This window comes from Phyllobates terribilis, unplaced genomic scaffold (assembly GCF_046119375.1).
Source record: "Phyllobates terribilis strain yellow unplaced genomic scaffold, ASM4611937v1 Scaffold_33__1_contigs__length_13283291, whole genome shotgun sequence".
In the NCBI taxonomy this organism is placed as follows: Eukaryota; Metazoa; Chordata; class Amphibia; order Anura; family Dendrobatidae; genus Phyllobates; species Phyllobates terribilis.
Window position 1 is genome coordinate 10696522 of NW_027362793.1, and position 10926 is coordinate 10707447.

The window sequence follows — 10926 nt, forward strand, 5'->3', positions numbered from 1 at the left end:
CATTTTGAAGTATCAAAACTTCATCGCAGATTAACCCAATTTAATTCCAGTCCTTAATGTATCCCTGTTAGGATAGAGCAGCAGTGTGCCTGCTCAACTTCCTCTCTATTCATTCTGTATGGTTCTATGCTTGGCTTTTTCTGTCTGCCCCATAGAGAATGAATGGAATGGCAGTCAGGCATACACACAGCCTCTCCATTTTAATGGGGTTAAAAGTGCTCCATCAGGGATAAAATATCCCACACTGATCACCTGTGGATAGGTGATAACTTATTGCCACTATGAAAAAAAAAACTTTTTAGTATTGTAGACCCCTATTGTCATCACCCCAAGATTAATCCAAAACCTGAAAAATTTATATTGCCACATTCAAAACTTTTTTTTAAAATCATAAATATGTAAAACATGCAATTAACATGATGGGCTCACTGGGTTTAATTTAAAATATTTTTTCACACTATTGTAATGGGAGAAGAGTCCTAAAAAATTCTATTTCAGAGTTATTGGTAATTGTCCATGGAGAGAAGGTGACATCAGGTGTAAGACCATTCAGGATATAAAACCTGCCCATAACATGGAGTAAGTGAGGCTGCTGCATGTCAGAGGTAAGATGTGCTGATACCTGCGAGTCTTCTACCAGGAGTAGAAAAATTATCTGCTCAGAAAATTGTAAATCCTCTCATCAGTAATTTTTTAGTTTTATTGCTATTGCAGTCACAAAGTATGGTTTTCTAACAAATGATTAGTAAAATTTCTATGCTGAATTTGTATGTTCTGCGCATGGTCACTTCCATGGTTTCTCCTGGGTCCTTCTATTTCTTCAAAACAAAATCACTGCTATTTTATATCTACAAGAATATTCATGCTTTGTCTGGGAGCTTTTGATAAATGCAAGAAAGAGATAATACACATTGGTCCCAGATAAAACCTGTAGATCATGGCTAGAAATATTAGAGAAATGTTACTGTTCTGTAGGTTCAGGTTTGCAAAAAATGGATTATAAAGAGAAAAAAAACATTTAAAAGCAAATAAAATAATAAGAAAAAAATACTAACTAACCCATATTATTATTATTAATATCATTTTAGATAGAGTTCATGCACTTTTTCACAGAACATACTGTGTGGCTCCTTAAAATGGAGGCATGCAGACTCCTCATATTGAGGGATAGGCTTCATCATACTTCATGTGTAAGGAGATATTCTCTCCTAAAAGTAATACTGATTACATGATTTAATTTAGGCAGATTTGTAAAGAAAAATAAATAAATTAGTAGAACTCTAGTCGAATGGCCAGGTCAAAACTCTGTGGCCACTGGACGGGTGCTGAATGAATCGTCTTCTACCTGACGTCATCCGCAGCTCCTTTCTTGATTAACCGGCCTGGTGCGACATCGTGTGTGAGTCCTGCCACAATGATGATGTTGTCCCAGGCCGGCTAATCAAGAGCAAAGCTGTCAGATAGAAGGTGGTCTGCAGAGCTCCAATCCAGAGGCTTCAGACAGTTGACCTGGCCAAAGGACTAGGTTCTAGCAAATCCATCCACTCTTCTCTAAATGTGACCCCGGGCTGGCCTTAGGCTCAATGGTGCCTTTAAGCTCAGTATGCCACAACACATTGGCAGGAGTTCATCTTTTATATCCTCGAAAAATTGGTTTAGGCTTCCTTCACACAACATTTTTTCCTGTTGTTTTTTTGCTTTGTAAAAAAAACACCATAAAATGTATGCATTTTTTTTTCATAAGTTTTCTTTTTTTTGCGGTGGCATTTTTGGCAGCACAATGTTTTACGCTTTCTGCTGTTTTTTTCACTATATGTAAAAATATCCACACCCAGAGCAAGCTGTACTATAAAATAAAAACACCAATGTGACAATAAAAGATCATCCATTGCTTATGTTGCATCTTATAAATGTTCACAGACAGACATATAACATATGGACAAAGCATGCAGAATCAGTGTCTGCTCCCCGCCCGAGGTGCCTCTCCCGTATACACATAGATATGTACATACACATTCCTCAACATATCATATACATATGTAAAAAGGCAAAAGTATATTTTCCACCAAAGATCGCCAAAACAAAACCCATGAGGGATTAACCTAAAAAGAAGAGAGAAGGTCGTCTTTCGTATATTTTGTAATTATTTAATTCTTTGCTGATTGTGAAACATTTATTTAGGTCAGAATTTTTTTTTGTTGTTTTTTCAAGGTTTTGTTGAGAGGGTTCTGAAAAATGCTCTTTAGCTTTTTTTGCCATTTTGCCATAGACAAATGTACATTTATTTAGATAGCCATAAGATTTTTTTTGCTTTTTTTCAAGGTTTTGGGGTGGTTTTCCTCAAGATGCTCTTTAGCTTTTTTTTTTTTAACCATGAATCAATTGAAAAAAAAAATAATAAAAAAATAATTGTACTCTTTTTATTTGCACTAATTATTTACTGATCACCATAAATAGTGTGTTCACTGTATTATATCGGTTGTTAAAATTACAAGATTATCAAATATGTCCATGATTATTACAGATATGTGATGTTTATTTAAAAATATGAATCACAAAAATGTGTTTTTCCGAATTGTTGCTGTGGAATGTTTTTTATTAACTTCATGTAGAAAAAATCTCTTACTCTTACTTTGCAGTTTATTTCTTCACCTATAGTGTGCTGCAATATATAAATATATCTGTATAACTTAGTACATTTATTCTGAAAAAAAATGTTCAGGTTTTTAGGCAGAGAAAATCCTCTCTCTCTCGAAACATTGCAATCTGTAGCTTGTTGGTAAAATCTTTGCCTTCCAGGCTGGAATTCTATCAGTGGCAAGCTAGGAAATGAAGATGTGAATTATTAAAATCTACGCAGCCATTAAGTGAGCGCTTCACATCAACCCTTATGGCATAGAGGCTAATGCCCAGTGCAGCCACATGTAGCTCATGCATGACCCAAAAGCTAGCGTGATGGCTAGTGCTCTCTGTAGTTATAAGACTATTTCTTATACAGATTTCTTTTTCTCTACTTAGTTTTGATGTCTTCAAATAAAAATGCAGAAAACTTAGACACCTCTCCAACCATTAGCAATAAGATCTAATATAGAATTTATATGTGCAAAAATGGTAATTTATACATAACATACTATTAACAAAAATACAACAGAAAACATCTCCTGGATGTCAGAAGTAAAAATGGCCCAAATAATAAGGAACAAAAAAGGTTAAAAATAATTTTTGAAAACTGTAACACTATTATTTATCTTCACGCGCCATTGGCATGGAGAATATCACTTATAAATTCTTCATCTTGACATTTGCTAATGACTTGGAGAATAAGCCGTTTTTATCTCTTTTCTTTGTCCTGGCATACTTCACTGGAGTGATAGCAAATTCTGCCACCATCATTGCGATATACAAGGATCGGCACTTACACACCCCCATGTATCTATTCTTATGCAATTTATCTATTGTTGATCTCTGCTACACAACGTCCACTGTTCCTAAGTTGGTTTATATGTTAGTAAGTGGTGATTACACCTTGTCCTTCACCCAATGCTTCATCCAGATGTACTTCTTCCTACATGTGGCCACTACAGAGGACATACTGCTCTTTATTATGGCTTATGATCGATATGTCGCAATTTGTAACCCTCTACGTTATCATAATTTGTTGAGTAAGAAGGTCTGTATCCTGTTAATGGCTACTGCATGGGCAACCGGATGCATGAATTCAACTGTTACGACACTGACTACATCTAATATACCTCTATACACTAATATAGTCCCTCAATTCCTTTGTGAATCCAAAGCCTTCACAAAAATGTCCTACCCTAATACTGGTTTCCAGCTATTTTCGTACATAGAAGTGGTGATGTTTGGTGTTGGCCCTTTTCTATGTAGTATAGTATCTTACACAAAGGTTATCATTGTTATCTTACATATTAAATGTAGTGATGGGAGAAGAAAGACTTTCTCCACCTGCTCGTCCCACCTTATAGTCCTCACCATGTATTATGGCACTTGGATGTCCGTGTATATAGTGCCACCATTAAAGGATCCTCGGGTCTTTGAACTGACACTTTCCATTCTATTTTCCATCATCACTCCCATGGTAAACCCTCTGATATACAGCGTACGGAATAAAGATGTAAAGAGGGCGCTACTGAAAATGGTGAGGATCAAAGTCAGAGGAGAATAAAGACATTAAATAATGGACCTGGTTTCTCATTGAAGGGGTTATTTTCTTTGGTTAATAATTTTATTGTAGAAAAGTTCCACAATCATAGATTGTCTGCTCAACATGATCAACGGTAGCGTGAAGAAATCTGGCCAAAAAATGTTCAATTTTGCTTCAGCGCCACCACAGGGGAAATTAAGCATTAGTGTTGAGCCACCCCATAGTGTTCGAGTTCGGTTCGGTTCGTCTAACACCCATATGTTCCCCGAACTGTTCGTCGAACTGTTCGTCAAACACCTTCGAACACCATTAAAAAAATTGACAGGCAAACAAAAACACATAAAAACACATAGAAAACACCTTCAAAGATGTCCAAAAGCTGACAAACTGCTCAGAAGACACAACTAACACATGGAAAATGGACAAGTACATATAGTCATGCGAAAAGAAAAGAGGTGGAGGAGTAAAAGGAGGGGGAGACACAGATATAGGCATGCCATGCCCTTCTAAAACCAAAAAAGTGCGAAGCCGACACGGCCAATCCGTTCCTGCCCATGCGACCTCCGTGTGGCCGGGTTTGTGCCAGAGCCGTGGTGGACCCTGACGGCCAGCCCCCCTCTCCCAATACTGGTGCCTGTCTGCTGGTGGGTCAAGTGAGCCCCCCTGCAGTGGAGGCAGGTCTAATTTTTTTAATTTAAATTGTCTCTCTAATTTGAATGAGTACACTTTAAATCCTTTTAGAAGGATCTATTGGAGGGCAAGTCTCATTCCAGCAGCCGCAGTAATTCCAGCTCCAGTAACGTCCACTAAAGCTGCTGCAGTTAAAAAACTTTTATAAGGATCGAGCTTGGCAGTCCACCGCAAGGCGTCCTACTGCCAGTCCCAGCCCCTATGCCTTGGGGTGCCTCCCAGATGCTCTTCACTGAGCGTCCCAGAGGCCCGAACCATTTCCTTTGAAAAGATTAAGTGTCCAAACTACAGGTGGTGTAGCTTGCTTAACAGCTGGGATAATCCGCTGACTAGCAGACACTGCTACTAGGCAAAAAGTATTTCCTGGGATAGATGCAGTTAAAAATTTGTAATTAGATACTCTCGTTGGATGCTGAGAAAGCATTCCATAGAGTCTCCTGGCACGCCATATATTATTCTCTTAAAAAGCTTGGGGTAGGGGTCTAGGGGACCCTTTTATAGCCAAAATCACGGCCCTGTATCGCAATACGTCAACTAGGCTGAAGATAAATAGAACATTTTTATCACCTTTCATAATGACCAATGGGACAAGGCAGGGATGTCCTCTGTCCCCTCTCTTATACATCCTAGTGACGGAGCACCTGCTCTCATCAATTCGCCATAACCCCAATATTAGGTGGATTGAGGTGGGAGGCACCGAGTACAAGTGCTTTGCATTTGCTGATGATGTCCTAGTATATATCACTCACATATATCCATCCCTGCTGTTATGGCTGAAATAGATCACTTTGTTACATGGTCAAATTTTAAAATCAATGCAGCGAAGTCTGAGGCCCTCGATGTCTTCCTCCCCAAATCCATACAGGATTCCATCCAGTCAAACTTTCCCTTTGCCTGGCCCTCACAGAGTATCAAATACTTAGGAATTCCTATTCATAGAGACCTCTCCCATCTATGTTATCTTAGTTTTGGGCCCTTTATTGAACAACTCCATAAATACCATGGTTGGCAAGTTAGAACTGTAATATTCACTACGTGAACCACTGGTGTTTTGTGGAAAAGCACATGTACACTGTGTTCCAAATTATTATGAAAAAAGTGTTTAGGAGTGATAAGGGAAGAATTTTTTTGTTTGTCAGTTAAACTCATTGATGGTGATGTGTGTCAGGGCTCTTTATATCACTGTAAGCAATTGCAGACACCTGTGCTAATTAGTTTGGCAGGTTTGTCCAATGGAAGGCAAGACTACTTAAGAAGGCTGTCCCACATAATTAAGCAGCCTACATTTTCTGCAAAAATTGGAAAGAAAAAGGATGTGTCGGCTGCTCAGAAACAACAAATTGTGGAGTGTTTAGGTCAAGGCATGACTACAACCAACATTGCCAAGACACTTCATCCTGATCATCGCACAATCAAGAAGTATGTAGCTGATTCACAGTACACACGTGTGCTTGCTGATAAGGGAAAATTGAGGACTCTTTCCTCCAGGCAATTACGTCAGGTTAAAAGAGCAGCGGCAAAAAAGCCTTGTCATAGCAGCAGACAAGTTTTTGAAGCTGCTGGTGCCTCCAACGTCCCCCGAACAATAAGATGCAGGGTCCTTCAGAGGTTTGCAGCTGTGCGTACGCCATCCTGTCGACCTCCTCTATCCACTGTACACAAGCAGAAACGGCTCCAGTGGGCCAAACAATACATGAAGACTGACTTCAAAACTGTTTTGTTCACAGATGAGTGTCGTGCAACACTCTATGGTCCAGATGGATGGAGTGGAGGAAGGCTGGTTGATGGGCACCCGATGCAAACTCGGCTACGGCGCCAACAAGGAGGAGGTGGAGTAATGTTTTGGGCTGGAATCATGGGGAGAGAGATTGTGGCCCCTTTAGGATCTCTGAAGGTGTAAAGATGAACTCCATAATGTATGTGGAGTTTCTCAAACAGCACTTCCTGCCATGGTTCAAGAAGAAGAACCGTGTATTCCGCAGCAAGATCATTTTCATGCATGATAATGCACCGTCTCATGCTGCACATAATTCATCTGCATCTCTGGCTGATATGGGCAAAAAAGGGGACAAACTTATGGTGTGATCCCCATGCTCCCCTGACCTCAACCCCAATGAGAACCTCTGGAACATCATCAAAAGGAGTGTCTATGATGGCGGGAGGCAGTTCACATCTAAGCAACAGCTCTGGGAGGGTATTCTGTCCTCATGCAAAACAATTGAAGCAGAAACCTTCCAAAACCTGACAAATTCAATGGATGAGAGAGTTCAGAAGCTCCTTTCGAACAAGGTGTCCTTTGTGCAAATGTAACATCACCTAGAATAAAGTTTTGAGTTGAAAACTGTTTGATTTCAGTTTGTAATAACCTGCTAATGCTTATATGTTCAAAAATGACCATTTTTTTGTTCCGCATTAAAATGAAAAGGTTGATCGAAGAGTGTGGGGGATCTAAGATTGTGGCAACCCAGTAGTCAGGATTATTTCGAATTCTGACAATCTGAGGGTCATGTTGCAGGTAGTGCAGCAAGAAGGCACTCATGTGTCTTGCGCAACTAGGAGCCCCAAAATTATTTTCCGGGCTAGATGCAGCTAAAAATTATTATTAATTTGAAAGCTGGTGGAGCTTAGTATAGATGGCCTAATAGAATCAGTACTGCAAACTGCTACAAGGCCAAAATTATTTTACAGGCAAGATACAGATAAACATGATTTTTATTAATAACTAGTGTTGAGCATTCCGATACTGAAATATGGGGTATCGACCGATATTCACTGTATTGGAGTTCCGTTACTGAGTTCCGATACTTTTACAATATCGAATATCGGAATCGGAAGTTCACATAATGCCTGCGCTCTCCAGTGTCTCTGAAGGATGACAAGCTGGATGGCAGCGCTCAGCTGCAAAACAGCCTGTCATCAGAATGCCATCCCAGCGTGAGAGAATTATCCTGCTCAAGCGCTGACATTACATTATCTCCCTTACATTACAATTAAATGGAATAGCAGGAATTAATATTTTTTTAAGACGTTAATGCCACAGCCATGGTGGTTGTGGCATTACAGTGGTTGCCCAAATCGATGGGAACAGTGCTCACAGTGAAACATGAAAAGCCGGCAATTCCTCAGCGGCATATACAAGTACCCGACAATTTAGAACAGAAAGAATAGAGTTTCACACATAGATTAGATAGATAGAAACATGTCAGTCACATATATAATAAGTACAGTGACAGTGTTGGTTACTGTACTTGTCATTTAGTGTTAAAATAAAATATTTATTAAAAAAAAATTGGTGTGGGGTTCCCCGTAATTTTATTCTCTAGAGGAGGTTAAGCAGATGGCTGGGGCAGATGTTTGAAGCCTGGGAATGGGGTAATACCCACAGAGCTTCCCAGGCTACTGATATCAGCCCCCAGCTGAATACCTAGCATTTACTAGCTATTAAAATGGGGGACCCCCAAAAAAATGACGTGGGGTCCCCCCTATTTTAATAGCTAGCAAAGGCTAGGCGACAGCTGGGGGCTGATATTAATAGCCCAGGAAGGGTGCCATGAATATTGGCCCCCTCCCAGGCTAGAAACACCAGCCGTCAGCCGCCCCAGGAATGGCACATCCATAGGATGCGCCAATTCTGGCACTTAGCCTTGCTCTTCCCACTGCCCTGTAGCGGTGGTTGTTGGGTAATAGGGCTGGGGTTGATGTCAGCTTACAATGCCAGCTGACATCAAGCCCAGGTTAGTAATGGAGAGGCGTCTATAAGACACCCCCATTACTAACCCCATAGTCAAAGTTTAAAAAAAACACAAACACGCAGAATAAAGTCCTTTAATTGAAATAAACACACAATTCTTTATTGTTCTAAATTAAACCATACTTACCATCACGCCCATTACAGCTGAAGCCAACGATCTCCTGCAATAAAAGTAAAATAATAAAGCAACATCATCCTTACCTTTCCAAGGTTCCCAGGACAGCTCCAGCTCTGCTACATCGAGATGACAGGCTGGACCGCAGCAGAAAGCTTCCATCCAGCCAGTCATCCCGCAGACACTGAGAAGCGCAGGCATGCTTGCGCTCCTGAGTGTCAGGCTGTGAAAGGCATCCAGATGAGTCGACAATGAACTCAGCTCACCTCATGCACGGTCACTGACAGCGTGGGAGAATTCTCCTGCGCATGGGGTGAGCGTGAGAGACTCGGCTCATCTGGATGCCGTCACAGCCTGACACTGAGGAACGCAAGCATGAGGTTAGTAATTGGGGTGTTTTATAGACGCCTCTCCATTACTAACCAGCTGGCATTGTAAGCTGACATCAACCCCATCCTATGGATGCACCATTTCTGGGACGGCTGACGGCTGGTGTTTCTAGCCTGGGAGGGGGCCAACATTCATGGCACTGTTCCTAGGCTATTAATATCAGCCCCCAGTTGTCTGCTTAGCCTTTGCTAGCTATTAAAATAGGGGGACCCCACGTCATTTTTTTGGGGAGGTCCCCCATTTTAATAGCTAGTAAAGGCTAGGTATTCAGCTGGGGGCTGATATTAGTAGCCTGGGAAGCTCCATGGGTATTACCCCCTTCCCAGGCTTCAAACATCTGCACCAGCCATCTGCTTAACCTCCGCTAGAGACTAAAATTACGGGGAACCCCACGCCAATTTTTTTTTTAATAAATCCTTTATTTCAACACTAAATGACAAGTACAGTAACCAACACTGTCACTGTACTTCTTATATATGTGACTGACATGTTTCTATCTATATAATCTATGTGTGATACTCTATCTTTCTGTTGTAAATTGTCAGGTACAGATGCTGAATTGCCGGCTGGCTTCTTTAAAGAGACGGTGCATGAAAACACTATTATTTTGTTAAATAAATCCTTTACACTAAATGACAAGTACAGTAAGCAACACTGTCACTGTACTTATTATATATGTGACTGACATGTTTCTATCTATCTAATCTATGTGTGATGCTCTATTCCTTCTTGTCTAAATTGTCGGGTACCGGTGTATGCCGCTGCTGAATTGCCGGCAGGCTTTTTTAAAGAGAGTGTCTTCTGAGCAGTTTGTCAGCTTTTGGACAACTTTGAAGGTGTTTTCTATGTGTTTCTATGTGTTTTTGTTTGCCTGCCAATGGTTTTAACGGTATTCGACGGTGTTCAACGGTGTTCTAAGGTGTTCGACGAACAGTTCCACGAACATCCCGGTGTTCGACGAATCGAACTGAACCCGAACACTACAGGGTGGCTCAACACTAGTGCTGAATTCAAATCTGATCTTATAATTTCTCTATCACATCACGTTTTTGCGCTATAGGTATATAGCCCATTTTCAATAGTTCCAAGAAAAATATAAGTAGTGTATGAAAAGTGCTGGTTTATACGGTTCTCTAAGGTAAATTTAGTTTTCATTTAGTCTCCCAATAAATGTGAGAATATCTTTGTTTTCTTTGAACATGCATAATTCCCATATTTTCCCATCAAAAATATCTCGAAATCCTGATGTGATAGCCAAAAACAGAGTTTGTTTTAGTAATCAGCAGCCAAAATTTACATAAAATATGTTTTAAAACCTTTTGACAGAAAAATTGCATTGACCAGTGTAATTTTAAATCTGGTGGAGTTTAGTATACATGGCCTAATAGAATCAGAACGGAAAACTGCTACAAGGTCCAAATTATTTTCCAGCCTAGATACAGATAAACATGATTAGTAATTTTAAATCTGGTGGAGTTTAGTACAGATGGCCTAATAGAATCAGTACTGCAAACTGCTACAAGGCCCAAATTATTTTCTAGCTAAGATACAGAAAAAGATGATTAGTAATTTTAAATCTGGTGGAGTTAGTATAGATGGACTAATAGAATCAGTACTGCAAATTGCTACAACGCCCAAATTATTTTCCAGCCAAGATACAGATAAACATGTTTAGTCATTTTAAATCTGGTGGATTTTAGTATGGATGGCCTAATCGAATAAGTACTGCAAACTGCTACAAGGCCCAAATTATTTTCCAGCCAACATACAGATAAACATGATTAGTAATTTTAAATGTGGTGGAGTTAAGTATAG

At 40.0% G+C, this 10926-nt stretch overlaps 1 protein-coding gene across 1 annotated transcript; it reads left to right on the forward strand.

The window, feature by feature from the left end:
- Window positions 1-3265: 3265 nt before the first annotated feature.
- On the forward strand, window positions 3266-4186 carry LOC141180605 (olfactory receptor 5V1-like). Its single transcript, XM_073660691.1, has one exon. The coding sequence runs from the start codon at window positions 3266-3268 to the stop codon at window positions 4184-4186; it is 921 nt and encodes a 306-aa protein (XP_073516792.1).
- Window positions 4187-10926: the final 6740 nt, after the last annotated feature.

Bases quoted from the DNA above. Each gene is read 5' to 3' on its own strand.
- LOC141180605 (XM_073660691.1), top strand. From the start codon at position 3,266: ATGGAGAATATCACTTATAAATTCTTCATCTTGACATTTGCTAATGAC.